Source organism: Leptodactylus fuscus, chromosome 6, assembly GCF_031893055.1.
Source record: "Leptodactylus fuscus isolate aLepFus1 chromosome 6, aLepFus1.hap2, whole genome shotgun sequence".
Taxonomy (NCBI): Eukaryota; Metazoa; Chordata; class Amphibia; order Anura; family Leptodactylidae; genus Leptodactylus; species Leptodactylus fuscus.
The window spans coordinates 138,425,687-138,449,915 of record NC_134270.1 but is presented as its reverse complement, the minus strand read 5'-3'; the positions used below and the strand labels follow the sequence as shown (position 1 = coordinate 138,449,915).

General features: G+C 41.4%; 2 protein-coding genes across 2 annotated transcripts in view; both read right to left on the bottom strand.

The window, feature by feature from the left end:
• The window catches only part of TUBG1 (tubulin gamma 1), a 549,244-nt gene that overhangs the window by 66,452 nt on the left and 458,563 nt on the right, over positions 1–24,229 (bottom strand). The window lies entirely within an intron of this gene.
• Positions 22,636–24,229, bottom strand: part of RAMP2 (receptor activity modifying protein 2) — a 42,360-nt gene continuing 40,766 nt past the window's right edge. The window contains exon 5 of the mRNA XM_075277416.1: positions 22,636–23,977. Coding sequence (XP_075133517.1) covers positions 23,722–23,977 — 256 coding nt within the window. The 3' untranslated portion in view covers positions 22,636–23,721. The remainder of the gene's footprint in view (positions 23,978–24,229) is intronic.

Below are 24,229 nucleotides of genomic sequence, written 5' to 3'. Positions count from 1 at the left end.
TTCCCCCCCCCCCCCCCGACCGACACCAAAGACCCCGACCAACCCCCCCACTCGCATTCCTGCGCGCACTATTATGCCCCATAGTTGCCCCTGCACACAGCATTATACTCCATAGTGGCCCCTTCACTCAGTATTATGCCCCATAGTGTCCCCATCACCCAGTATTCTGCTCCATTGTGGACACCCATTAACAATTATTATACTCTGGGGTCTTTGCCAGGATCGGTAAGTAAGTAGGGCCCATTACCGGCTAGAGTAACTCCAGCCGGTAACGGCCTATTAAAAAAAGAAAAACCGCAGCAGTAGCGGCTGTCACCAGGCCCCTAATGTCCCGGGCCCTGTGGCAGCTGTCTCCGCTGCTTCCCCGGTAGTTAGGCCACTATGCAAGAAGTACTTTTCTCTCTACATTATTCGTGCGGACACGTCAACCCCCATTACAGTCTATGGGGTCTGTGTGGTTTCATTGCTCACCAATTTGCAATGCATTCGATATTCCGTTCGGGGGGGGGGGTCCCGAGCGGACTTCACAAACACAATACTGAACGCAGTTGTGAACCAGGCCTAAGATCTAAGTGCTGGCTGAAACATTTAGTGACATTAATGCCATTATGAATATGGACATATTGTTACCTGAATGCCTATGAAATACAATATTAAGAGCCTCTTGTATTCCAGAACAGGATCCTCCAGTCTTTAAAATGTCTGTTAGTAAATTTTTCAATATACTTTCTGTATCGTTTTTCTAGATCTCTGCTTACTGTCATTCATTCTACTTACTACCAGTGGATACAAATCTTTCCATGGTCATGTGATTTACACACTGCTGCACAGCTCATTACCAGACGGATGTCTGATTACTGTGCTATGTCTATAACGAACTGCACACCCGTGTGTTCATCACATGACCATGGACTGTATATCACATGACCATGGACTGTACATCACATGACCATGGACTGTACATCACATGATCATGGACTGTACATCACATGACCGTGGACTGTACATCACATGACCATGGACTGTACATCACATGACCATTGGTTAAGTTTTATCCCCTGGAAGTATGCAGAAGGATTGACAGCAAGCAGATAACTAGAAAGCCGAATTTCTAGGAATTGATACCAAAAGTATATTCGAAAAATGTAGAACGTTTCATTATACAAACAATAACATTTTTGTCTCACTATTGGTCTGAAAATGGACAACTCCTTTAAGCAGCTCCTTTTAATGCTATGGCTGACTGGAGTGTATCCCAAAATTGTGCCACTAAAACCTGTAACTCATCGCACAAAAAGCTAGCCATCGTACAGCTTTAGTTGATAGAATACTAAATAAATGGGACCGAAATAGGCCAGTCATTAAGGGATTAATAGGAAAAATACACAGATGGAAAGATTTGGCATGAAACAGAACAGACCCAAATGCACTTGATTTCCACATCAATTATGAAAACAATGATTTAATGTGTATTCTTTATATTGTGTTTCCCTTACAATTCAGAACAGGAACCACGTTGTAAGGTGATAAGAAATAAGATAATACAGAATTCTGTAGACGTGCCTCTTATAGCACGTCCAATTGCTTAGAATAATGATACATTTCTTTTCTGCCATTCTTTCAATTTTGGGTTAACCTTCGGGTAACCTACTGGATTGAAAACAGTGTCACGTATTCTTCAAACAATTCCAAGAGTTAGAATAAATATGGATATAAAATTAAAGGAGTATTCCCATCTGAGCTTGTAAAACCAAGGGGCACATTTAGGTCTAGTTCACATGGAGTTTTTTGGCAGTGGATTTTGACACTGAATCTGCCTCAAAATCCGCTGCCAAAAACTGCTCCCGTTGACTTCAATGGGAGCTGCTCGCTTCTTTTTTCCACTAGCTAGTAGCGGAAAAAAGAAGCGACATGCCCTATCTTGCCACGGATTCCGCAACTGAATCAGCCGCAGTGTCTGCATCTCAAGACACGCTCCAGAGTAGGACCATTCATTCGGGCCTACACAGGAGCGGGATGCCACAACGGAATGCCAATGCTGCATCGGCATTCCGTCACAGCGAGCGGCGCGGAATGTTCACAGGGCGCAAAAGGTTTCCGTGGCCTTTTCCTCCGTGTGAATATAAGACCTTAGCCATATCAGTTGCATGAGTCTCCAGAGACCAGCAGGGTCCCACACTGGTGGGCTTTGTTTCAGCTTACTTTTTTTAAAAATTAAAATCTGTTGTTACCTAATGGATTATTCAGATAATATCCAACATTTAGTCATTGATCCCCGCTCCTGTCCAGGCCTGTCTCCACTGCTCTACACATTAGGTTCAACAATGTCAGGACATTGTATTCTGACATTATTTGGTACTTGGATTTAATATGAAGTAGCAGGCTGGAGCCAAAGCAGACGTGGACTTGGACAAGAGCGATGGGTTTACCTGTTGGAATTATCCAATTGGTAGTGGTCTGTTGTGTCACTGTGTCGGGATCAATGAATGGGGCAGTATATTATGTGGGGTCAATATGAGGCGTATGTGTTAGTAAAGGGGTGTGTGTTGACCAGTAAAGGGGGTGTTATACTACGTGGAGCAGCCCTGTGTAAAATATGCATGGTAAAACATAGGTAAACTGGCATTTTACTGGACAAGATAGGGCAGCATGCAGCATTTCCATCTATGTAGCAGATCAATTTGACGGATGCATAAAATGGACACAAATAGATTACAATCCGTTTACAAATAGATTAATATATAACAGTAAAATATACCACACTATTTGTATCTATTTTTTTTTTTTTACATTGATCTGTCTTAATTCTTATCACATGTATCTAAAACACTCAAAAGTCTTATCTACCTCCAGAGACTATTAACTATACAATATGGCTCCTGTGCTTCGCCATAAACGTCAAGTTTTACAATGTACAAAACCAGAGGGGACTAAAATATCAGGAAAAATACTGTAGTTTTTTCTAGAACAAAATGTTCAATAGTTTGTTTCCATAGTTTGCGGTGAAGATTCTCATCTGTGTTGTTCATAATATTAAGACTAATAATAACTAAAACAATATTTTACAATATCTGACACGATTATTGCAGTCATAAATAATGTCATATCACAAGTACACAACACAGTATGTGTTCAGTGTAAACTCCAGCCATAGTGATAAACAGCGAATAAGAGAAAAACCTGAACATCATCCAAGCTAGCACCAGGACCAAGATTTTAGTAAGTTGTTTAATGCTATGTAATTGCTTTCTAATGCACAGTTTTAATTTTACAATGTAAGTCTATAGGTATTACAGTAAATCATTCACCATTATAATCCTTATGTTTCAGAACTAATTTAGCCTAGCTTCACACCTGCACCTGATCTCCGCTAGGGGATTCTGTTTCCCTTGTAGGCCTCGGGTAGAGCCTACTGCGCATTTCCATGGCCACAAGAAAAATGGTCGCTTACACAGTAAGTAAGTGGCCATTTTCTTGTGGCCTGTGGGTATGCGCTGACGACCCTGCGCGAGGCCTGAGGCCTACAAGACACAGGAAGATGACATTCCTGAAGAAGATGGAGGCGGTGCTGAAGAGTTCTCTAGCAGTATTGGGGACGCACCCAGTGCTGTTTGAGTGTTGGAGTCCGCCCTCAGTGCTGTGAGAGAACTCATTTACATACCGGCAAAAAACAGTATTTCTACAGAACTGCGGCGCAGAGAATACAACGAAAGGTAGGAGAAGAATAGCCTTTCTTAAGGCTATTCTGACATGTTAGGGACAAAAAAAATTTATTCTCAGTAACAGGATCCCTTTAAAAATGCACAGAGAAAAGTCATGCAAGTAGGACTAATCTCTCCGCTTTTTTTAGGCAGAAGTCGGACGGAAACCCGGCAGGCCTATAATCACTTTTTTAAGCAGGTTAGGTTGTGGGATTCCCAAGTGCAAATTAACTATGTTTTTGGACACTGCTTTCCACAAAAATAGCAATAAAAAGTGTTCAAAAAGTCATACATACAAAACACTGGTACCAATAAAAAGTACAATTTGTCCCACAAATAAAGAGCCCTAACATATCTCCATCAACAAAACTGTAAAAAAAAATGTAGGCGTTAGAACACAGTGACCCCAGGAAATCATTCATTTTCAAAAACTGTTTTATTTGTAAAAGCAGTAAAACATAATAAATCCAATATAAATATGGTGTCACCGTAATTGGAATGACCCGCTAGACAAAGTTGTCATTTTTAATGCAGTGTAAACACCGTAAAAATAACAAAAATGATGATAGAACTGTGGGATTTTTCACATGGACGACCAAAAAATGTTAAATAAAGCTAATGAAAACATTATATGTACATCAGAATGGTTCAAAATGAAACAAGTCATGCTAACAATAAGTATTGTTGACAGAAAAATAGAAAAGTTATGAATTTTGGAAGGCAGGCAAGTAAAATATGAAAAAAGTTGCCGAACATTAAAGTACAAACTACCCTGCGGCCTTGACTCATTTATGCCGGAGGTTATATTGGTTTTGAGTTCCAATAATGGAACACTAGGCATAAACAGGTTAAAGGGGTTGTCCCATCTCCAGGATCCTATCTATACTGGTAGCTTATGTAAATTGAAAACTCTTTCTAAATATATTGCTTTGGAAATGCTGCTTTGTTTGCCTGCTTTGTGAACTTATTCCTCCCATTGTTTACACATACACACGTTGCTGTAACCATGGACCTTTAAGATACGACAAGTAGTATAAAATTTATTATTATTACGACAAGTAACGTCACTCACTGCTCTGATAGGACAATCAATTAAGCTAATTGCAGTTTGCTGATAAGAGCATGTTATCTCTCTATGTAAACATATAGATAACACTGAGTCCAATCTACACAAGCATCTGTATATTATCTGATCTGCATAAGTGTTGTGAGACTTCTCAGGCCCATTCAGCAAGGGGTGAGGGGGGAAAATACAGGAAGCGAGAAGAAGAGACAACAGACAGACTGCTGAAACACTGAGATGGGAAAATCCCTTTAAACACTACAACTGCAAACAATAAGCGCCCGCACAGTAACATTGATGGAAAAATTAAAATGTTATGCATTCTGACAACAGTGAAACGTAAAAAAAGTGATTCTAGTATACATAGATAGTAAAACAAAAAAAAAAAAACTATATGATTTTGTTATTGCCATAATCTTGCTGTATTCTTTCAATCGAAAAATTGGACGTTTTTAAATGTATTATATGTACCAAATATGGAATCCTTAAAAATGACAACTCAGCCCACTAAAAATAAGCCCTCATACGGCTATGTCAAAATGAAAAATGTTTTGGGTCTTGGAAGACGGGGATGAGAAAACAAAAAAAACTTGCCATGTCATGAATGCCAAAATTGGCTGCAAGCATAAGAGATTGATACTCATTGCCTTGCTCAATACAACTGTGTGTTCTGCTGACTGCTGCTAAATAACATTTTTGGATGAAGAGAAGTGACCACAACTTTACTAAAGAAATCTACAATTCACATAGGAAACCAGTGTGAAGCAGTAAGTGCGAACTATTATCCTGTGGTTTCATGTCTGTTTAGTCATGAGCTGATATTATTGTATTGTACTATTTAAAGGCAATTTGTCATCATAAAAGTCCCTTGAACTATTGTAATGTGCGGACAGATGAAAACACAGATTCCACATCCTTGTATTTCAGTTCACTTTCCTTTTCCCCCCAGTAAGATGACAGACAGATTCTCTTTAATTGTTAGTTAATGAAAGTATCCAAGCCTCTGTTGTGTTTGGATACCAGTATATTTCTACAGTCCTCATGGTGCCTTAATAATCTCTACTGTTTATGTCAGATACATTTCAGGACAAAATGAGACAAGACTAAAAGGGTCTATGAAAAGGGTTATCTTAAAAAGACAATCCCGTTATCACGTCAATCCAGTGGTAACTACAGTAAGGTTAAAAGAGGTTTAGGACAAATACACATTCTGAAACGGTTCCTGCAATATTTACCTAGGCGATAATGGCGGATTGGTCTGGGAGTCCTGTTTAATGGAAACAAAAATGGGATGGTCTAGGGTAATTTAGGGGTTAATGGGGTACTTAAGAGAATAATATTGGTCTCAGCCCTTGTGGTCTAGGGTAGCTAACAAGTTTCTATGGTTATTTAGCATTTAATGGCCTTATATCTTGTGGTGTATGGTAGTTGTGTTGTTTCTATATCCTGCTTCACATGTAAGGCTGAGTTCACACATAGACCAAAAAAATGGCTCCCATTAAAATCAATGTAAGCCAGTCATTTCTTTTTTTCCGGGAGCGGTCTGTTTCGGCTCCTGGGGAAAAAAAAGCAACATGCTCATTTTTCAGGTGGATGCCGCAGCGGCTTCAGCCTCGGATGTCCGCGTGAAGACACTCCCTCCCGACTAGGCTCATTCATTTGGGCCTAATCCAGAGCGGAGTGCTACCACTGGATGCCGGTACACTGCACTGACATCCAGGCTTTTTGGTCCAGAATCTGAGGCAGCCTCCACATCAAATTCTGGACCAAAAAACTCCATCTGAACTAAGCCTTAGGGATCATTCTGTGAGGATGTCAGGCATATTTCCTGGGCCAAACCATGAGCCCAGACCTGGACTCCCAAAATCAGTCATCTTTGGTGCTAGGAGTCCTCGTGTACCCATGGTTGTGTGTTCTATACTGCAAACATGGTTTGAGTATGAGACAGCAGAATTGTGGTAAAGTAGAGACCACTAACATCATGATCCTGAGAGTCCAGATCCCTGATAAAGGACTGAAATATGACTAACATCTGGTTTATATCTTACAGACAAAACCCATCCGATTAAAAAAATAGACATTCCTCAAAATTATATAACTAAAAAGAACATCCATCTGGCCACGTAAAAAAAAGGCACCTTATGCATCCTTGGACACGGAAATATAAAAAAAAGTTAGGTGTCAGAATATGGTGACTCCAAGAGTTTTCATTTTCGTGAAGTTTTTGATTTTAAGGGGTTAAAACATTAACAAAAAAAAAAAACCAATATAAATTTGGTATCCCGGAATCATATTGACCCATAGAATTGCCCCCTAGAGGGCGGCGTACGGAGTGCACTGTTCTCCTAATTACATCCTGGAGAATAGATTTGCATATTTTTTACCCAGAATCCCTAGCGGAGCAGGAATGACTTGTAAGTCTCCGTATGCCTAGGTGGGAACACACTCTCCCTAATGTGTAAGATTATCCCCTGACCCTGGTCTATAGTCTCTCACTCTGCCAAATTAGTATCCCTGCGCTATGCTGACGAGGTCCAAAAGACCGAAACAGCGCTGTCCATAGCTGGGAATCTGTTCCTTTTGGAATAGAAATACTAATTTGGCAATAAACCCTGCATCATGTCAGTAGGCTTATTAACTGAGTCATGCATGATGTTAAGGGGGCTGCCCCTAGAGGGCAATGTACAGAGTGCACTGTTCTCCTAATTACATCCTGGAGAATAGATTTGCATATTTTTTACCCAGAATCCCTAGCGGAGCAGGAATGACTTGTAAGTCTCCGTACGCCTATGTCGGCACACAGTCTCCCTAATGTGTATATTATCCCCTGACCATAGAATTCAGGTGATATGTCACTTTGGCTACACATTGAACGCTGTAAATACAAACCCGTAAAAAGGTCACATAAATACAGTTTTTCTCCAATTCCATCCCATTCTGAATTATTTCCCAGCTTCTCAGTACATTGTATGGAATATTAAATATAATATGAATATGGTGTTGCTGAAACTGCCATGTATAAGAACTGTTGTAACCAGCGAGATTTCACCTCTTCAGAGTAGTGAGTAAAGTTAAAATTGAATTGTTTAATGCTGTGTGGAGTATATCATGCTATGTCATTCTCTTCTGTAGGGTGCTGACCGAAGGTTAATACAACGCCCTGGTTTGGCCACATTTCTCCTACAGAGTAGGAGGGGTTGTACTGTGTAGCATTCAAACATATAAAACAGGAGGAGTGGTGCTATATGGCATCTATGCATACAGAATGGGAGCAATGGTACTGTGTAGTGTCCATACATATAGAACAGGAAGAGTGGTAGTGTACAGTGTTTTTACAAAAAGGAAGTGTGATAGTGTGGAGTTTCCATACATATAGAAGAAGAGTGGTATTGTGCATTGTCCGTATGAGACAAGAGAAGTGATAGCATGCAGTGTACATACAGACTGAACAGCAGAAGTGGTGCAGTGTTGTGTCAGACCAGAGCCACCCATCTGTAGAAAGTTGTTTTGGCTTTCTTGTCCCTCGTCAGTTGAGAGCAGGGTTACTGGTTGTATTAGGTGCTCAGGGAATTAGCATTTGTCACTGACGTGACACAATTTTGTACACAGACATATTTTTCTGGCAATACTCCATGGGACTAAATGTATGCAATGCCATCTTTATTTCCCACTATTACTAATTTGTATACCACAATTTCAACAGTATTGTGCAGACTTGCTCTACAAAAATATTAGTACTTAAATGATCACTACCTTTTCAGACAATTTAGTATCATTTAATAGAGCGTGTGAATCTGGACTTTAATTAAAAATGTGTCTTCTTTTTGCCTGAAAAATCTCTCTAAAGTTCTTGCTGCTAGTTGTCTCCCTTCTATCTAATTTTCAGTTGACGCCCTGTTGCTAGAGAAGGTCTGTCCATAGATACCATACAATAGCATGGCGTATTCATAGTGAATGGAGGGGAGAGGTTCTGTTCTGTCTTCACACAGTGAATGGAGAGGGAAGGAGCTGATTCTCCTCCAAGCCTACACATATATCTGCAAACTGATTCCTATGCGCAAAGGACTGAACATTCTGCAAATCGCACAGCTTACAATGTAAGAAAAGTCTTCTATGTACTTGTATCTACTTCTAGCTGCATGTGTGATATGGGATATTATTCATAGGCACCAGGCAACTTTCTTGACCGAGTTCATAGAATGTCTTGTGTTCGCCGTGTATTTACTATTTAATTACCCTGTTGTTCCAGTTCCTGGATCTCCTATATTATGGTCACTTGGGCTTTTCTCAACTATTTGTTTGCTATTGTACAGTTTCTGGTAAAATTACATATTAATAAACCAGTAGCATGTGACGGATAGGGGAAGGGGGAGCAGACTAATCCTTATTTTACACACCCACAGCCTCAGAGACCAATGAAAATGTGCTGCAGTCATAATGAGATTATTAGTAGAAGAAATCCAGGACACCATATGTGAAGCCTTATACTGTCATAGAACAGACTGCCCAGGAAGACCCTGCATATATTTCAACATTTCATGAAAACTCACGTACCCTTTAAATTTGAGAATAGAGCTTGTCCCACCCATTAGATTTGTGTCTCTCCCAATAGCGTAACGGTTATCTCATGGAACTTTTTATCACTAGTCATTCCACAGATGTATCACTGAAAACATAAAAAATACCAGTCAAGCCTCTTTTATTCAATAAGACTGTTTACTTAGAGCGAAGACCTTAGGAGTGCCATAAACAATCATTTACAAATTGTTATTATTACATTTATTTTCGGTTAGGCCAGGAAAGTGTTCGCTCCACTGAAAGCAGATGTTACGAGAATTGAGAATGAACATGTGGCCCCAGAGGGGCAAGAAAAATAGATTAAAAATACTAATGAATAACCAAGGAGCCGCCACATATCAAATGCAATCTAATAGGAATCTTATTAGTCCTTCTTTCTGGCTGTGGTTATTCTGACGGATAGGTCTCTTAGAGAATCCATTATTAATAATACAATCAGTATTCACCCACTAGACAGATATATACTAGGAAGATATATAGTTTTGGCAATACAGATGAGTACAGCGATCCTGGAGGTAGAACCGACGTGCCCTGTAGAAATACTAGTGAAAACCTCTGGTGGCTTCGATAGTTAAGCATTTTGATTGTTTCAATGCTGGCCATAATCTGGGTTTGTAGCGGAGCCAGATATATAAATTCAACCATTGGGTTGATCTGTTCACTCCCAGGATGATGAGCTTGGCAGTCCTCCATCAGGGAGAACTCAAAGTGTTTGTTCATTCTGCAGTATTGTTATTCTTCATGCTATTTAAGTTCATTCCTTGGGACTTTTTATGTAGAAGTATACCATATGTTTATTCATCCTTTTCATGTTTTTGTTCCATATTCAATCTGTTGCAGGTTTTCCAAGACTTGATTACAGTTCAGTTTTTCTCATGTTAAAGGGGTGTTGCCATTACTTTTTTAACCCTAAAATAACAAACTCTCCATATTTACCTCTACGTTCGGATCCCGTGGAAAATCTCAGTTCAGGTCTCCAGTTTTTGTTGACATTCTGCCTAAAAGTGAGGCCACATTCACAAAAAAGGAGTACAAAATGGCCATGAATGGCGTCCATATTTTTATGGCCGTCAGCAACTGAGGGTGACCCCGCTTCAAGGATCCTCGGGGATCTGTGAAAACGGCCCAAAATGGAACGTCACCTATACTGTGACAGTCCATTACAACAGACCGTTAAAATAACGGCTATGTGAATAGTCCCCATTCACTGACATTGAAATGAATGCTGGTATGTTCATTTGTGCTGGTGTGGGTATTCACTTGAATCAGTGATGTAGCTGGATGGGAAGTGGGGGCGGCTGCCCCAGGCCCGCTGAGACTGTGGGGCCCACTCTGTGTGCGCCATTAATACATGCTTTATTTTTGTGTATGTATAGTTTGATATTACTAAACCTTTAGAGGTCCCTGGCTATTTAAAGTTTTATTTTATTTTTCTTTCACTAGGTCATTATTGAGACTTTTTGTTTTAAAGAAGATCTTCTTATTAACGGGCGTTCACAGTCGTGCCATATTCCCAAGAGAAACTGCATAGGGGACTGCTTCCCGGATGGTTTTAAAAGCAAACCACCGGTATCCATATTCAGATTTTTTGGCTGTACACAGTGGTGTAACTAGGAATGGCGGGGCCCCGTGGCGAACTTTTGACATGCCCCCCCCCCCATCCCCGACCGACACCGATGACCTCGGACGACCCCCTCCTACGCATTCCTGAGCGTTCTATTATCCCCCAAAGTGGCCCCTGCACACAGTATTATCCCACATAGTGGTCCCTGCACACAGTATTATCCCCCATAGTGGCCCCTGCAAACAGTATTATCCACAATAGTGGCCCCTGCACACAGTATTATCCCCCATAGTGGCCCCTGCACACAGTATTATCCCCCATAGTGGCCCCTGCAAACAGTATTATCCACAATAGTGGCCCCTGCACACAGTATTATCCCCCATAGTGGCCCCTGCACACAGTATTATCCCCCATAGTGGCCCCTGCAAACAGTATTATCCCCAATAGTGGCCCCTGCACACAGTATTATCCCCAATAGTGGCCCCTGCACACAGTATTATCCCCAATAGTGGCCCCTGCACACAGTATTATCCCCAATAGTGGCTCCTGCACACAGTATTACAGGTATGTCCCACTGTGGACACCCATAAACAATTATTATACTCTGGGGTCTTTTCAGACCCCAGATTATAATAATTGGAGACCCGGGGGAATAAAAACATAAAAAACTACTGTTACTTACCTGTCCCCTGACTCCTATGCTGTCGGCCTCCGCTGCCGTCCTTCTGCAATGATGTCAGACGTCACATGACCCGGGACACAGGCCGGGTTCATGTGACGTCAGAGACATCAGACAACTAGGAAGGAGGCCTGGCAGGATTGTTGAGAGGTAAGTAACAGTGTTTTTTATGTTTCTTACTTCTCCCGGTCCGCCGATCATTATACTCGGGGGTTCGAAAAGACCCCCGAGTATAATGATAGCAGCGGTAGCGGCTGTCACCAGGCCCCCAATGTCCCGGGCCCTGTGGCAGCTGCCTCTGCTGCTATGGCGGTAGTTACGCCACTGGCTATACACTAACTCGGACATGAAGGACTTTTCGTCCAGCCCAAAAAACAGTTTCCACACAGAGAGGCTACATATGGACACCGGTGGTTTGCTTTAAAACTGACTGCCAGGAAGCCGTCCCCTGTCCAGTTTCTCTGGGGAATAGGGCGGAGACCCAGCGGGTGGAAAAGGGCCCCCTAAATCGAGTCTGTGGCTGACATGTTTGGGCCTCAGTATAAGACCCAGGACAAACGCTGTGAAAAAATAAACAGTATAAAACACTGACGTCATAGTATAGTGAATACTACTGAAGCCGCAAGCTAAATGAGCCCAGGTTATTCTCACCATCTGCTGGGCCCCTTCTCACTGAGATGTATTAATCCTGCCCTGTTAGTGCCCTGAATGTGTGGAACTACCACAATCACAAAAATAAGGGCTAGTTCACACGGGGATTCCACATGTACACATTCCATTGCGGCTGCTGCGACAGGATGCTGGTGCAGTGCACGGCATCCCATCGCAGCTTTCCGCTCTAGATTAGGCCCAAATGAATGGGCCTAATCCGGAGGGTGCTGTCACGAGGTGGACACTATGGCTGAATCAGCCGTGGAATCCGCCTGAAGAAAGGACAGCTCGCTTCTTTTCTTCTGCGGAACAAACCGCTAGCAGAAAAAAAAACGCTTGCAGTCTACATATACCTCTATTGTGAGGGGGCGGATTTTGAGGAGTATTCCGCACCAAAATCCACCCCCTGTTGCCCCATGTGAACTAGCCCTAAGGGTTCCCTCTGTCCTTCATGCCTGCATGACCGCAGTTAAGAGGAGTTTTTAAAGGGACTCTTTTGCTCCATCCTATGGGACTGAAGGAAACAGCTGAGCAATGTATTTTATCTCCTTCAGTCCCATAGATTTATAAGAAGATTTTAGGAAAACCCCTTTCATTTCCAGGTACAATAATTGAAAGAAGCAAAAACACTAAGTAAATTATTCTATTTATTTGTCAGTACAAGGAAAGTCATTTGCAAAGCATTGAACAAGGAAGCATTCTTAGCATTATCATGTAACATGAAATATTACTTATATCTACAATTTACATTAAATCAGCAGTTGAAAATTCCTGTTGTCAAGTGCAAATTTCAGGCTAGATGGAAAGCATGCTCACTGAACAAATGTCGGCCTATGGGAAGGGTTGCCTTAACCTTTCTGAATGCTGTCAGCCAGTTATTTGCTATGGCTTCTACAGTATAACCCCCGGTACTCTGCTCATATTGACTTAAAAGCTGCGCCTAGTCACAGTGGTTGCTACAATTGTAATGAAGCCTTTCATACAGCTCATTCTACTACATTGGAACCACTGACAAGCAGGGCCGGCGTTGGTGGGGGGAGGCAAACTGGGCAAATGCCCAGGGCCTGTATTTCCTAAGCGGCCCCAGTGGCAAGGAGGAATTTTTGGATGCAGAAGCAAATGGTGATCATCAGAGGGACACATCTGCTTCTTGTATTCCATGATAGTAGTATACTTCATATAATTCTAGTCAGGGATGTCTCCATCATATAACACATACCATACACCCAATTGGCTCCAACACAGATGGGAACAGGCCCTTGATCATATGGAGAGGTTTCATATTTATTTTAAGCACTTATTTTTTGTATAGATATGAAATAGGTAATGCCTTAGTATATTCTACAGCAGGGCTCAGCAACCTTCGGCTCTCCAGCTGCTGCGGGACTACAACTCCCAACTTGCTCCATTCCCTTCCATGGGAGTTCCAAGAACAGCAGAGCAAGTATGCATGCTGGGAGTTGTAGTTTTACAACAGCTGGAGTGCCTAAGGTTGCCTACCTCTGGTCTACAAGGTCCAGCTGCTACATGTAGCCACAGCTCTGCCCACCCATGATGACCAAAGGTGGTATGATTTCAAAGGTAAGTAGGCGGTATTAACATCCAAATCATACCATTAATGGCCATTATGGATGCACGGGCAGCTAACCACATGTCATGGACCATCAAATAAGCGGACGTGCGAATAGTCCTATTAGAATCAATGGGCTGATTTATCATGAGGGAATTTTTAAAACCACTTTTCTGACTTTTTGCAACAAATTTACCAAAACGTTACATGCCAGTTGATTGATTTGACACAACTCAAGCTCCAAAGTGCACAAAGTCAAGTTAGATCTGGAGTTTGGATGTGTAATTTTTTAATTTTTTTTTTTTTACTTTTTTGAATTTTTTTTGATGATGCACCACCTAAATTACACTACAATTCACTTTTAAAAATAGGCAAGTCAATTTAAAACATAGCACACAAAATGAATAAATTAGGTGCAATCAATAGAAAAAAACACAAAAAATGAAGAAAAAACCCCCCAACACACCAGAATTCAGGCATAAACGCGGCGTTTTACAGTTGACGGCATTCTAGTGAATCCTATCCACACATTGTAGAAAAGTGGACACACTGCAATTTCTAAAACCATTGCGTTTTTGGAAATCGCGCATGTCAATTATACCTACAAAAACACCAGCGGTTTCTTTATAGGTATAATTAAAGCAAAAAGTCTGTGAAAAGTGATGAGGAAAAAACCGCCATGTTTTTTTTTCACTGTGGCTTGATACGTGGGGTCTTAGCGGGAACCTCTTACTGAAATGCTACGTATTTTTTTTTTTTTAAATGTAGATTGTGAGCCCTACATAGAGCTCACAATGTACATTTTTTCCCTATCAGTATGTCTTTTTGGAATATGGGATGGAAATCCATGCAAACACGGGGAGAAGATACAAACTCCTTGCAGATGTTTTTTTTGCCCTTGGCAGGATTTGAACACCAGGACCCAGTGCTGCAAGGCTGCAGTGCTAACCACTGAGCCACCGTGTGGTCCCTAATGCTATGTTTTTTGTTACAGATTTTGCTACGTTTTTTGAGCCAAAGTCAGAAGTGAATTCAGCAAAAGGGAAATATACTTTCTTTATATTTGCCTTTCTTAAGCCGGGTTAATAAGGGGGTTTTCGGACCGGACTTTGACGCAGAGGCCACCTCAGAATCCAGTCCGAAAAACGGCTAGCCGCAACTGGATGCTGGTGCAGTGCATACAGTGCATCAGCATACAGTTAAGGCATTCTGCTTCCGGATTCTGGAAATGAATGGGCTAGTCAACTCTGCGGCGGATTACGCCTCAAGAAAGGTTATGTCGCTTCTTTTTTCCGCGAATGTGAACAAATCGCTCTTGGAAAAAGGAAACCCATTGAATTCAGTGGGAGCTGGGGGGTTTTAGCCAGATTTTGACGCGGATTCCGCATCAAAATCCTGACCAAAAAAACCTGTGTGAACCCGGCTTTATTCAAGCCACTCCTGACTTTGGCTCAAAAATTCACAGCAAAATCTGCAACAAAAAAAGCTGTTTCTGTAACGTGGGGCCTGAGTCTAAGGTTGGGTGCATATACAGAACGCAAGATTGAAAAAAGTAGCAGATGTAAAAAAACATTAAGTTCAGGTTGCTTTTACAGGAGCAACTTTTAGGAGAACAAGGTGCTGAATTTCTGTAATGCACCCGTGTGACCCTGCCTTAGCCTTGAAACGCGCTGTGTGTCGGCTGGAGTAGTGTAGGGTGACAGTCCAGGATAGTTGATGGAAGGAGGGAAAGGAAAACCTTCAGTTAAATAAATGTAGTCATGGATTTTGTAACCCACAATCTTTTTGAGACAGTTTTCTTTGCTGCAACTTTTTTGTCTCAAAGCCAGAAGTGGATCCAGGAGGGGAAATGCTTCCTTTAGATTTTCTTTTCAATCCAGTTCTGGTTTTAGCTCAATAACCACCATCAGAAACTACCCCCAAAAATTGTGGTCCACATTTACTGCAGATTGAATTACACCTCCTTTTCATCTAAGGCCTCCAGCATATGACCGTAGTGGTTTTTACTGTCTGCAAATACTGATCTGCAAACATGTAATCCGAAAACACAGATCTGCAAAAAGACTTGTATGATCCCCTACATTTGTCTGTGCTGAAATGTGGACAAAAACAGGACATAATTCATAATTTGTGGTCCTTAAATGCACCTATTGTAGGGCAGGTGCAGTCACTATAGTTCCCCGTGTCCAACTCCAACCTAAGGCTAAGGCCCCACGGGCCGGAAACACAGCGCTAAAGCACTGCGGGAACAACCGCAGCGGGAACGCATCATGGTTCTTCCTGCAGCGCTTTGAACAGAAAGTTCACAGAGTTTTCCTCCGCGGACTTTCTGTTACAATTATATCTATGGGTAAGCCGCCAGCATTTTCGTAGATATAATTGACATGCTGCGATTTTCAAAACCGCAAGGGTTTTGGAAATCACAGCGTGTCCGCGCTGTGATGTTTTCCCACAAAGTGAGGATAGGATTCGCATGAAACCCATCCACTTTGCGAGTACTGTAAAACGCCGCGATTTTTGCTGCAGCGTTTCCACCGCAGGAAAATTGCGCCATTTCCGGCCCATGGGGCCCCGGCCTAAAGTCCCATGTTGCAGAAACTGAGCTTTTTTTTGTTGCAGATTTTGCTGTGGTCTTTTGAGCCAAAGCCATGAGTGGATTGAGAAGAAGGTAGAAGTATAAGAACTTCCTATATATGTCCTATTCCTTTTATTTTCGCAACATGGGGCCTTGGCCTAAAGAAGTTTTCTGAGATTGCCGATTCACATATTCTCTGGATAAGTCATGAATTGAAGATCAGTTTTGGTCTGACACCCAGGACCTCCGCTGAGCAGCTGTTTGAAGAGACAAGAGTGTTTGAGTAACCACTGTATTAAAGGGGTTGTCCTATCTCAATGATCCTATCTATACTGGTAGCTTATGTAAATTGACACCTTTTCCTAAATATATTGCTTTAGAAATTCTGTTTTGTTTGCCTGCTATGTAAATTTATTCCCCCATTGTTTACACTGTGTTACCATAACCATGGCCCTATATGTTACTCACTCACTGCTTTTGCAGGCAGGGCAATCCATACAGATAATTGAGTTATCTGATAAATCCAAGTCAGTTATCTCTCCATGTAAGCACACAGATAATACTTAGTTTGTTCTGTACAAGAATCTACATATTATCTGACCTGCAGAAGCTTCTGTGTCCATTCAGCAAGAGGGAGGAGTGGGAAGAGAAATACAGGAAGTGAGAAGCAGACACTGCAGCAGCCTGGCTGAGAGGCTGACATGGCAACACAACTTTAAGGCTGGTCTTACACCACCGTAATGTAAGTCCAACAATGGTCCACAATTGAGGGTTTTCAATTCCGGACACATTATATTCAATGCGGCCTCTTACACCACCAGATATTTTATCTGTGGTGTGGCCGAGCCGCAACCGTGGTCCACAATTTATAGGACACATGGCCATAATGGCCGTGAATTGCTGCACTGCACGGACCCACCCATAGAACTCTATGGGCGAGTGCAGCAGGGCACAGATATCTGGGGAGCCTATGTTGCCGATCAGCAGCTAGTGTTGCTGATTAGCAACTTGCGGACCGTACATTCAATACGGTCGTGTAAGACCAGCCTGAGGGGTGGAACTATAGTGGATGTAGAGGTAGCATTTGCCACCATGCCCGAGAGCAAGAGGGGGCCCAAAGTATTCTCTGCAAGATAAGAAGCGCCCAGGAGCTTCAAGTTACACCTCTGCTGTGTCCTCTTCACAGAAAATGCACAGTGACATATATTCTATAGTAGCTGTGCTTGACAGGTGACTGATAAATACGACATCACCTGAGTCTAAGGCCTGGTTCACATCTGCGTTCGGTATTCCATTCAGGGAGTCCACTTAAAGTCCTCTTTTTTTAAATGTAGTTTGTGAGCCCCACATAGAGCTCACAATGTACATTTTTTCCCTATCAGTATGTCTTTGGAATATGGGATGGAAATCCATGCAAACACGGGGAGAACATACAAACTCCTTGCAGATGTTTTTTCTTTTTTTTGCCCTTGGTGGGTTTTGAACACCAGGACTCCAGCGCTGTAAGGCTGCAGTGTTAACCACTGAGCCACCGTGTGGCCCCTGCTTAAAGTACTTTTCTCTCCACATGATTCGTATGGACACCGCACAGAAAACACATGGACCCCATTATATCTATGGAGTCCGTGTGCTTTATTAGCTCACTGCCTTTTAATGTGTTAGGTATTCCATTTGAAGCGTCCCCAAGCGGACTCAACGAACAGAATATTGAACGCAGATGTGAACCAGGCCTAAGAGCTGCTCAGGGACTGCTGCTACTGTATTAAACAGGTGATCTGCAGAGGTCCTGGGTTTCTCACCCCTTCAATTGAGGAACGTTGACATGTTTTCACTTATTTTTTCTGTAGTATGTATTCCTATATATATGAAGAGCTCAACGGAAAAATGGCCTAAGTCCACATTTTGTCATATTTCAAATTATTACCTAGAAAGCTTCTTTGTACCTCGTTCTATGCATTGGGTTTACAAGGACCTAGGATTAATGACCTAAGTCCATATATTTCAATGCAGAAGAATTTACATTCAATGGAATAATGGCCTAAGTCCAATACAAACTTACTTACTTCACTCTCGTTGGTCATTTTTTCATTGAAATCGTGACTTCCGGTCTGTTGTTTATATTAGTGTAAAAACTTTGTCTTATTGTTTAAAAGGCTCTAAATCGACTTTTGCACATATTTAGCGCCGAAAAGGGAGGCAGGTAATTATTATTCTTCATCGTTTAATAATAGTAGTAATTAATTAATAATATTAAATAAATAATATTTATACATGAAGCTGCAATTTTTTTAATAAATAATACAATTTATGATTAGGATTAACAGTGTTCATTAGCTGATTACATTGGATAGATATATTCCACAATAATGCCCGTTTGCTTTAGGCTAAAACTTTAAATTTCGTTTTTCTCACAATATTGATTTTTGGACTTAGGCCATTTTTCCGTTGAGCTCTTCATATATATATATATATATATATATATATATATATATATATATATATATATATTAGGTTTGGATGTAAGTGTCTGACCTCACGGCCTATATTTTATCTATAGTCCACTGACATAACTATACAAACCTGGGAAGTAAAAATAATCATCATCATCATCCAGCCTTCCTGTTTGAAGAAATCAGCGGTTGTGTTTTATTAGACTGCACTCTTGATATATTGAGCAAGCCTGGATTCTGTTCACATTTGGCAGGGTTACGTGACCTCAACACAGCTGTAATTTATGATATTAGTAACAATGACATTGCTGCTCCACCTATAATTCAGCTGGACATGGCTGCGCTAGGATACACAAACTACTGCTATGTTACAAAAAAGAGAGTAGGAAGTTTTCACTATTGTGCAGGTTATAAAACAAAGTAGCTATAAATCTTATAGAGAAATGACCCCCAATGAACTCGCTATTGGATAAGCCAGCCTTACATATTAGATGTGTATCGGTCAAATCCACCGACTTCAAAGGCTACTTGCCAGCCATCTGATATGTACGGGGCCTCTCAGCTCTACCCTGATGTCAGATGTTGGTAGAGATCAGTTTAGAACTGCTGGAGGATTCTAGGGAGATAAGACAAGTTTGCAACCCTTTCCTAAGGACAAATGCACCTTTTGGCCAATGTGTATCTCATAAGAGAGATAGCTGTCAGTCAAACAACTGTTCGAACCACATCTATTATATAGTATGGATGGAATATGGATTACCTGGGGCCAACCTTAACCAGATGGAGAACAAGATGCTTTCCTACAATACAGTATCTGTATTTACTTTTATTAAAACTGAGACATTATGATACTTTAGTAAGGGTGTATTCACAAGGAGGAAAATGGCGCTGAATTTGGTGTGGAATCCGTGTCAGATTCAGCGCTGAAAAAAAGCGCCTCCCGTTGACTTCAATGGGAAAAAGGAACGGAGGCTTTTTTTTCCACGTAGATTCTGATGTGGATTCAGCATCAAAATCAGCGCCAAAAACCTTTGTGTGAATGGACCCGAATCGTTGAAAGTACTCGTATGGTTAGAAAAAAGCTGCATATGAGATGGAGCCACATGCTTACGGAGTGGATGGGGCTGTTCCAGGCGTGATATAAGAGCTTTTTGTGTTTTCTGAGACAGTCAGATGTCATTCGCTGTGTTTTCTACCAAAATGTTAATAGAAAATGTAGCTGCACCCTCCAGAAAGAAAAATAGGAATGCCTACAAATTGGTTTAGATTTCATTATCAGAACCCTGTCAACTGCAAAATAAAGGAACACAGCACACCATTAAGTAGTAAATCCAATATGGGTTAAAATAGGGGAGATAGGAATTCATATACAAATATGTGGGTAATGGGAGCTGCTGCTTCCTCCAATAACCTCCATCAGATATGTGATAAGACTAAATAATACGAACTAGAAAAAGACAGGAGATGTATATCACACTGCCAGTCACAGATACAACCATAGTAAGAACAATGCTTTATTTAGAACAACGCGTTTCAAGAGTTCTATTCCCTTCATCAGGTCCATCAGAGAGGCAGATACGGGTAAACTTCTGGTTTAAGACAATCAGGTGCTGGTAAAGGGATGGAAAAGTGTGTTCACTGGAGGGCTTCTGTCCCATAGATAATGCAGTCCACTCTGCAGGCACCATGTCATCTAATTTTCTGCTCATTCTGGGCTTAGGAATCCGGTAGGCCATCATAATCAATAATTGATACCTTTCACTGTATGTATAATCCTACAGGGATACTTGTCAATCACTCTGTAAGACCACCCACTGGACTCCTAAGCACAGAATAATCATAGAATTAAATGAGTAGTTATACTGAATGTTTTCCCACAAAGCTATATATGTATCTGCTCAGCTATTCCTGCTCTATAACATGCTGCCTGTAGATTGACGACTAATTTCGCACTATGCTATTCTATGTTGTAGAGAATCAACCCCTTACCCTTGGCTATTTAGTTGTTGTGAGTCCACCTCTGCATGGCTGAGATCCACAGGTCGGAGGACATAGTTGTAAACCCTTACCCACACAATGATATCCATAATTATTGTTATAGCCTCGATAGCTGATGTGCATTATTTAAGTCATGTACATTTGAGCATTTCAGGGATTTCAGAAATTCCAAAACTGATAAAAACATAAGTTGTATGATGCAGAATTGTTCTTATCTTAAAGGGCTTTCTTATCTACAAATTTTGCTAACTGATCCTAAGGATAGGTCATTAAAATTAGATCAGCGGGGTCCCATTGATCAGCTATTCTCAGCAGCTGATACACAGAGAATGGAGCAGGAAGCAGACAGCTCTGTTCACTATGTCGGGTCACTGCAGCTTAAGTCCTATTCACATGGAGCAGATCTGCATTAACAGGTTTGGTCACTACACACAGAACAGTGCTACCTGCTATTCTAATGATGGTAATATCAGACCGGCAGGGTCTCACGCCCGACATACCTACCAATCAGCTCAGCAGCTTATACACAGAGAATGGAGCAGGAAGCAGATAACACTTTGTATTTTGGCCATACCTGATACTGCAGATCAGATCTATTTGAATAGAACCTAAGCTGCATTGACTCCAAACAGTGAACACACCTGTCTGCTTCCTGCTCCATTCTCTGTGTATAAGCTGCTGAGAACAGCTTTTCAGTGGGGGTGTCCAGTTTGAGACCCCCACCGATCTAATATTAGTGACCCTCCTTTAGGATAGATCATCAATAATTTTAGCTCGGAAAACCTGTTTAACAATATTAAGGAGTTAATTTTGTTTGTATTTTGCTTGTTCAGATTAGAATTTCACACACTTTCCAAAGTTCTCACATTCTATGAATTAAAAAAGGCTTTGTTCACACAATGCAGTTTTCAGGCTGGTCATGTAAAAAGTGAGTAGTACAGTACACAGTAGGCCTTTAGGACAGAATAATGTCCTTCTATTTAGGGTCCACTCCTGACTCCTTATTGGTTTAGTAGGATGGAGTAATAGGCTTCGGTTGCCTCTTGGAACAAAAGGAATCAACTGCCGTGCCAAACTGCAATGTGTGAACAAAGTCTAAGTGCTTCAGTGAACGTAACTGGTATAGATAAACATAGTTTACGTAATATTTCGTTATGAACAGTATTTTCAGAAATTGTTATATATGGTCTAAACCAGTGATGGCGAACCTTTTAGAGACCAAGTGCCCAAACTGAAATCCAAAACCCACTAGTTTATGACAAAGTGCCAACACGGCAATTTAACCTTAATACTGTGTGGAACCACAATTGCACACAATTACAGACCTGCAAAATATGGTCATACGAATGGGGCTTTATAGAGCTTTCAGCTCCACTGTGACCCCCACACAGTACAATCTTCTCCACAGTGGCCTCAATGCAGTATAATCTGGTGCACAGTGGTCCCCAAACAGTATAATATGCTGCACAGTGGTCCCCACACAGTATAATCTGCTGCACAGTGGTCCCCACACAGTATAATCTTCTGCACAGTGACCTCCATGCAGTATAATCTGCTGCACAGTGGTCCCCACACAGTATTATCTGCTGCACAGTGGCTCCCACACAGTATAATATGCTGCACAGTGGTCCCCACACAGTATAATCTGCTGCACAGTGGTCCCCACACAGTATAATCTTCTACATAGTGACCTCCATGCAGTATAATCTGCTGCACAGTGGTCCCCACACAGTATAATCTTCTACACAGTGGCCTCCATGCAGTATAATCTGCTGCACAGTGGTCCCCACACAGTATAATCTTCTACACAGTGACCTCCATGCAGTATAATCTGCTGCACAGTGGTCCCCACACAGTATAATCTTCTACACAGTGACCTCCATGCAGTATAATCTGCTGCACAGTGGTCCCCACACAGTATAATCTGCTGCACAGTGGTCCCCACACAGTATAATCTGCTGCACAGTGGTCCCCACACAGTATAATCTTCTGCACAGTGGCTCCCACACAGTATAATTTGCTCCACGGATGGGTGCCCAAAGAAAGGGCTCTGAGTGCCACCTCTGGCACCCATGCCATAGGTTCGCCATCACAAGTCTAAACCCACATTTTCTTTCATGTCCTTGATCATATTTCCTGCAAAGTCAAGATTTTCTATTTTTTTCCTGCATAGATCTTCAATTTTCACACAATTTCACTCTTCAGTCACAAAATTTAACAAAAGTTGTCCGATCCCTCAGGCTGAAGGCAAGACTTTCGTTACACAACATACGTCTTTTTGAGATATTAACGCATTCTTATAAATATTATCAAACCGGTAAAAGCAGAAAAATATAACATATCAAAAGCTTCCAGTATTCCATTGTAGGGGTGTCTTCACATAGACAAAATATTTTACAAAAAAGGCATTCAAACAATGCCACAATGCTCAATCACCGATGGTCTTTGTAACTAGATTGTCCCCATATGTAGATAATACGGCTCTTTCCGAGGAGGAAACTTGGGTCAGTCTTAAAGGAAACTATCTGGGTAACGGTAAGACACAAATCCAGAATTCTGTACGCTTATTTGTATGATGGAGAAGATAGACGATGACTTTCATGTATCCAATTTTTAAAATTTTTCAGAAAGCTGAATTGTGATATTTTCCAGTCACGGCGGTTACCGATTCAAAACGTCTTGCAAGATGATCAGATACCCTTTTATATCCTCATAGACGGAAGAGCAAGGATGTGAGAGATTGTCGTTATTCCAAGATGGAGTTTTAAGTTTTAGATGAGCATTAAGGTTTAGGCACGGTCATAAAATTGACCAAAGACTGTCAAAGCCTTCTGCTAATACAAGCAGTGAGGAGACGCAATCGCATTGTCTAGTGAGGTCAGTAGCTAAGTCTTAAGTTTGCGGTTTGCTAGTATTGCTCTTGTATACGACAAGAGCGACCAGGAAAGGTATGATGCAGATGGGGGTAAAAATTAATCCAAACAGAATATTCTCCGGAGGGTCCATGAGCTCTTCGGACAAAAGGCTGCAATTTAGGAAAAAATGCGTATGAGCGCGCAAAAAAGTGTGATGTGCTAGTTCGTTTGGGAAGGGAAGGCAAAAGGCTTCAGCCCTGATTTCCAAGCAATACTGCAAACTGCTGTAATGGCTGTGGTGGAAGAAAAGAAGAAAAAAACGGAATTGGTGATAGGTTGTAAATCCTTAGAAAGGCTCTCTTTGATTTAAATAAGCTATTTTATACAAATATTCTTGTAAGCTGCATGCACTCTTTTCTTGGAAAATATCACTACAGTTTATAATGTGGTTTATGAGCCAGATAAGGATCCAGCAGGAAGAATGAACTATATGTTCTTCCTTTATATTTCCCATTTCACTCAAATAACTGAATGAAAAACTGTAA